This window comes from Corvus moneduloides, chromosome 3 (genome assembly GCF_009650955.1).
Source record: "Corvus moneduloides isolate bCorMon1 chromosome 3, bCorMon1.pri, whole genome shotgun sequence".
NCBI lineage: Eukaryota > Metazoa > Chordata > Aves > Passeriformes > Corvidae > Corvus > Corvus moneduloides.
Genome location: NC_045478.1, coordinates 2,357,702 through 2,364,080, shown reverse-complemented (window position 1 = coordinate 2,364,080; position 6,379 = coordinate 2,357,702). Strand labels below are relative to the sequence as shown.

General features: G+C 45.4%; 1 protein-coding gene across 3 annotated transcripts in view; it reads left to right on the top strand.

The window, feature by feature from the left end:
* Positions 1-731: 731 nt before the first annotated feature.
* Positions 732-6,379, top strand: part of KIF13B (kinesin family member 13B) — a 119,420-nt gene continuing 113,772 nt past the window's right edge. For all 3 annotated transcript variants that reach the window (XM_032103601.1, XM_032103603.1, XM_032103600.1), the window contains exon 1: positions 732-843. In XM_032103601.1, coding sequence (XP_031959492.1) covers positions 789-843 — 55 coding nt within the window. In that variant the 5' untranslated portion in view covers positions 732-788. The remainder of the gene's footprint in view (positions 844-6,379) is intronic.

The following is a 6,379-nucleotide window of genomic DNA, read 5'->3' as shown; positions in this document are numbered from 1 at the left end:
GACAGGAGGGGGCCAGGGGGGTGATCGGGCTCTGCTCCCAGGGAACAAGGGACAGACAAGGGGACATAGCCTTAAGCTGCCCCAGAGAAGATTTAGTTTGGACATTTTATTAGGAAGAATTTCTTCACGGAAGGGATGATGCCCAGGAACTTCCACCTGAACATGATGAAGAGTTTCCTTCCTGTGCAGTGACCAAGCACTGAACAGGTTGACCAGAGAGAGTGTGGAGAGTCTCTCACTGGAGATATTCCAGAACCATCTGGACACAATCCTGTGCCACGTCGTCTGGGATGACTCTGCTTGAGCACAGGCGTTGGACCAGATGACCCACTTTGGTCACTTCCAAATTGACCAGTTCTGTGATTCTGTGCTTAGACATTGGATGGGGCTGCCCAGGGAGGTGGTGGAGTCCCCATCCTGGAGGTGTCCAAGGAACGCCTGGATGTGGCACTCAGTGCTCTGGTCTGGTGACAAGGTAGTGACGGGTCACAGGTTAGATTCGGTGATCCTGGAGGTCTTTTCCAACCTAATTAATTCCGTGATTCATCCAGCCTGCTTCGCTCCCAGGCTAGGGGCAGTGGGAAGAACTACAGCTCCCACAGCGCACCGCGGCGACCCGCCGGGAGTGAAGGGGGCGGTGCGGGCGCAGTGCCCACTGGGAGTTGTAGTCCTGCCGGCATTGGCCCGGCGCGGCACCTCCCTCGCCGGCGCTCCTCCCCGCTCCGGCTCTCCCTCGGCAGACGGAAGCCGGGCAGGGACGAGGGAGCCGGGAAGGCTGGAGCGGCAGGATGGGGGACTCCAAAGTGAAGGTGGCGGTGCGTGTCCGCCCCATGAACCGGCGAGGTGAGACCCTCCCCCTTCCCCAGCATCCCCCTCCTCTGTCCTTCCCGGGAGCGGCGCGGGCCGGGGGTGCCTGTCCTTGGGGACAGGTGTCCACCGGGACAGGTGTGCCTCAGTGCGGGTGAATCGGTGCGTGTCCGTGTGTGCTTAATTATTTATCACGAATAAACACACCCTGGATGGGCACAGGCGGGTGTGTGGCCGCAGCCGCGCTGTGCTTGCCCCCCTCTCCTGATATCCCTTTCCCTAAACCTGCCTGGGTTTATGGCTTTATTTTTGCCGTGCCCGCTCCCCGGGGGAGCAGCTCTCTCCACACCTCTTGCACCTGCTTTACAGCCGGTTCCTGCTGGGACAGTGCTTCCTTCTTCCTGCTTTGCGGTTTTGGGGGAAAATGCCTCTTTTTCTGCATTTTGCCCTGTGCTAATTCACCCCGCTGCTCTCCGACCCCTCGGTGCTTGAGCGGGACGCTGTTAACCAGATGACAGCGACACAAGGGCAAAAACAAGCAAGAAAATACAGAAGAGGAAGCGAGAATTGACAAGAGAATTTTTTTGTTGTTGTTTTTTGGGTTGTTGGTGGTTTTTCTTCCCCCCTCAACGAAACTTGCCTAAGGGTTATGTTAATCAGACCGTGGTCTGGGCAGCTGTTTAAATGTTTATTACTTGTCTTAATTAGAAAAACTTGCTCTGGATGATGAGGAAGTGAGTATGAAAAGGCAGCTTCAGCCAAGGAATAGGAAGGTGAAGAAGGCAGAAATCCAAGAAATGTGTTGGGTGGCTTTTTTTTTCATCCCACATTCTCACAGGAGTATGCCAATAACTCCTTTTGGGGAAAGGGAATCCAGTGAAGTCAGTTCAGTAGTTGAAGCCAAAAAAAAAGGAGGGAGAGGGGAAGCCCTTTATCGTCTACATGATCTGACATAAAATATCTTTTTTATTCCTTTCTGTAAAAAAGAAAAAGGGTTAAAGTATTGAATACAGTGATTCTACACCTTGTAAAATGTCAGCAGGGGAATGTTCACTGAGTTCACAAGAGCTCCTGAGTCCCACTTCCAGAACAAGAGATGGAGTTGATGCCTTTACAGTCTGGTGGTTTAGGGAAATCGAGGATATTCTGACCAAAAGCTGCATTTTGTTAAACTTCAGGTGTCAGCTCTCAAAACCGAGGAGGATCCATCCTTACAGAGAATTGCTTGGAGGAGATGGAGTGGCAGTGTGGAGGAGTTGGTGGGAGCTGGGAGAGGAGCTGAGAGGTTGTGCCTGGTGTCAGTGACAGACTTGGGCTTTCCTCTTGCTCATGTCCCTTTCCTGACATAGGTCATTTCCTTGGCTCTGCCCCAGACGTCTCCTGACTGCTTGGTGTTCCTCACCCCCGGGATTAGACAATAATTCAGGTTGGAAGGGACCTCTGGAGCACGTCAAATGAGATGAGGTTGCACAGGGCCTCTCTCAGTGAAGTTTGGAATCTCCAGGGGTGACTAATGCACCTCTCCCTCCCACATATACCCTACATCTGTTCAGCCCTGAGTTTGTCCACATGTCCCTTTCCAGCCAGGAACTGTGGGGAAGCAGTGGGGGAAGTAAAGGAATCTGGAGGAAATCTAGATTGTATCTAGTTATTCTCTTTCATGGAGTATTCTGAGTTGGAAGGGACCCATAAATCTAAGTTCTGTTTGTCTTTTATTCTGTATATACTTTACAATGTTATGGAGAGGGTGACTCCTGTCAGGAGGCTCATCCAGGCGTGAGGGACATTTGAGTATCAATCCTTGATGCTCATCAGAGAGAAGGGGGGCCTGAACCCCCTGCTCTTGGCAGTTTGCAGCTATTAAACATCCTGTTATTTTTGAGTGATACCCAAATCCATTTAGGTCTAGCCTAGAAGATCCATGTCATTTTCTCCCTCAAACAAAATGTCCTGGAAGTGTTTTTTTTTTTTCCCAGCAGATTATTTGTCACAGTCCAGATGTTTTGGTCAGGCCTAAACAACTGATACCTCCGTGTGGTATTTCTGATGTACCTAGAATTTATAGAAACAAACAGTGATATCAAGGCTGCAATTTTTCTTACCTATTTATTGTTAAATTTAAGAATTTGTGCCACTGATTTTCTGGAGAGTCATCCATTTGTAAGACTTCCGTGGACTGGCTTTTTTTTATTAGGCTTTGAGGCAAGAGGCAGCTTTCCTGGAAGCTCTTTCATATACATTTTGTTCTGAGCAGTATTTGTGTGGGGTTCTGGGGCTTTGGACCTGAAGCAAGTATTTGTTTTCTTCAGGATCACGAGTAATGTTCTTTCCTTCCCTCTGCACCGAAGGGCTTAACATTGCAAACCTGTCAGTTGGCTGAGACTGTGCAAAGTTAAGCTTTGAAATATTCTCAGTGTTTACGTGTGGTGGTGGTGGTTGTCTTTGGTGTTTGAGTTATGAATTTCTTAAGGCGAGGGTTTATTAGGTTAATAAAAGTGGTGCGCTTAACTGTTAGGAGTTTTTACAGCTCATAAAAGCATAATGGGTTCCTTGCCTGCCTGTGGAAGGGATTTGTGTATCAAATAATTGGTTATTTATAGCGGTCGCATTTCAAGGTGTTTGGATTGAGGGTCGTGCTTCATTCTTATGCAGAGTGGTAATCCATAAACTCAGTTTATAGCACTCATTTTTAGTGAGGGGAAGCATTTCTAATTGTGCTTGGGTTTGGGGTTTTTTGCATCCAGGCTACTTTATTTTGCATCTTGCTTCAAATTAGACCTCAATTCCTACGAAGCCTGTGTGGAAGCTTTGGTTTTATAAAAATGCTGCTGCGTCCACACGTTCGCAGTGCCACGTCTGAAGTTGGAGGCTCTGCTGGGTGGCAACAGAGGCGTCTTTTTTTACATCCCTTCTACTTTGCAAACTGGGATCTCGATTAACAGGCTTTTATGAATTAAATAATTCAGTATTGTTTTGTTAGATAAGGCTCCTGGTCTTTTATTTTCTTGGCTCTGTAATTCACTAAAGTATTTCCTAGTGCACTGTGTTGTTCAAATGGGGGTTTGATAACAATCAGGAAGTTCTTCTGCTGTTTTATTTAAGAGCTGTGGTGGATTTCCTTTCATGAGTGTCGTGTTTGACTTCTCTTAGCAGATATTCATCATATTTCAGGTAAATGCAAATCTCAAGCCATACCACGAAGCAAAGCAAATGACAGCTGAAGGCTTTTTAATTAAGATTTTTCTGACTGAATGCTTTGTTTTCAGGTGATGTTTGGGTACAGGCAGTACATTAGTATATTCAAGTCATTGTTTTTTCTTGTGCTTTTGGATCAGTTCAGTGCAGTGTTAATTAACGCTGATAAAAGTTGTTCTATTTTAAAAGAAAGCAACTTATGCTCAAGGATACGGCCGATGACACTTAAGCCAGACCAAACTGCTACGTCTCACTTGGGTCAATACTTTTTAAACAAGATAGGCAGGAAAACAACTGCCCGTATTCTGGCGATGCTGCTGGATTAAACTGCTCTAGGATTGTAGTGTAACACCTACAGCTCCAGTTTAAATACCTGGATTAAACTGCTCTAGAATTGTAGTGTAACACCTACAGCTCCAGTTTAAATACCTGGATTGCCTGTAAATACCCATTCAGGTATCTGTGGATATACATATTTATCCAGACTATCAGTGTCCAAACGGGGATCTTCTCATGCTTTGATGGTGAAGGTTCTGTTTCCCATGCTTGTAAGGAAGGAATTTGCTTTTGTGTCTGTACAAGCTTCTGATCACTGTGTCAGGTGGTAATTTTATGTCCTCCAACCCTTTTTGGAGGAGGTTTCATTTCCAGCCACTTGAAATGTTTTCGGGGTTTGAGGTGAGGAGGTGGGGGTTGTTCCTGTGCTCGTTTGTTTGTTTTCCCATGGAGATTACAACAGAGACAATTTATCTATAAATTGGAGTTTGTGCAAGCGGGTTTATAAAATTAATTGTGGTGTTAGAGGGAGTGAAGTGGCACCTCTTGTATCCTGATGGCAATGTGCAAACCACACGACTTTTCTTCACCATTGTCCTCATGAGTGCCTGGAGTTTGGAATGTTTCCTGGTGATGGTTGATAAGCTATAAAATAGTGTTTGGGCTGGGAGCAGGCTTAACCTTGAGATAAGGTGCCAAATGGGTAAAGGATGCAGTTAATGTTTCATCTTGTGAGGCAATCGTATTTTAAGAGCTCCTAAGGTGCTACAGCCTTACTCCCCACAGCCAGAGACTCCCAGACATCCAACGTGGGTGCCACAAAGGAATTTTAGTGCTAATTGCACCTTCGGAGCTCCAAGGGCAGGGGGAGGTTCCCATCCTGCTCTGGTTTCAGGTTGGCTGCTCCCCCTGAAGATCAGATACACTTGGAATAGCTCTGCCTGGGCTTTTGGGTGCTTGGTGGCAGAGCAAACTCTCTTGCATTTCATGCCTGTTGACTCCAGAGTGTTGAACTTCCTCAGAGCTTGCCGGAGTCCCCCACTCTGATTTGTTTGCTCAGTTCCCACGAGCCAAGCGGTGTTTGCAGCAGCAGAGTTGGCCGAGAGAAAGGTCCATGTCCAGATACACGAAGTACCTTCACTAAAGCTGTCTGGGGAACTCTTTCCTTGCAGAAAATGAAGCAGCAAAGGATAGAACACGGGTTTTTTTAGCGTTTGGACAACATGGAATTAACGTGAGAGGGCACCTTGCCTGTTCCATGTGCTCATGAGTTTGAGTTGACTTTCCCCTGACAGACAAGCTCTGATATCGTGTCCCCTTCCAGATGCAGTCGTACATATTTAATGACCTTTAATCGCTGCAAACTGAAAATTTCATGACTTACATTTGAGCAGTTCATATAACAGAGAGGCTTGAAAGATACCTTCATGTTGGTAGATGTAAATTACAAGTCAAATTACTGTATTTTAGTCAGAATTTATCATCACTATGTCTCATAACCAGTTCCCTAAAAGTGTTTTTACACTCTTTTTTGCATATAAGCCCTTAACATTATCGTGTAGATGGAAGTTATTTACACATTCACTCATCTCCTCATTTAGTTTTGCCTTTATTTGTGTTGGCTCCTATGTAGCAAAGGGCAAAGAGAAAAGTCACTCTTGGGAAACAGATATTGGCAGGGAAACTTGAGGACTTGTTGTCTTTGAACTGGCTTTCACATTTCTGTGTCAAACAAAAAAACAACAGAAAACCTCAACAGCCTGTTTTTTTTAGTTTGCTCTTAATTGATTTGTGTGATAAATAAATATTTTAAAGTTTAAATATTTCTCAGTGTTTTTGCCACTTGCTTTTCCAGATCAAGAAAGGAATGAGAAACCAACTGCAATTTTTTCTCCAATACAACTTGACGGCTCAGGCCACAACATTCCAGGTCTAACCTCCAAGGGAATGTTAATCTCCTGAAAATCTACTGGCAATTTAAAATATAAAATTTCTATCGTCTGTCTTTACAGGAGATTATTTGAGCTTTTGTATTTGGGGCCAATTTTGGCTTATGAGCTTAGGAGAGGCACTTTAAACCTTTCACATTTTATTTGTTATA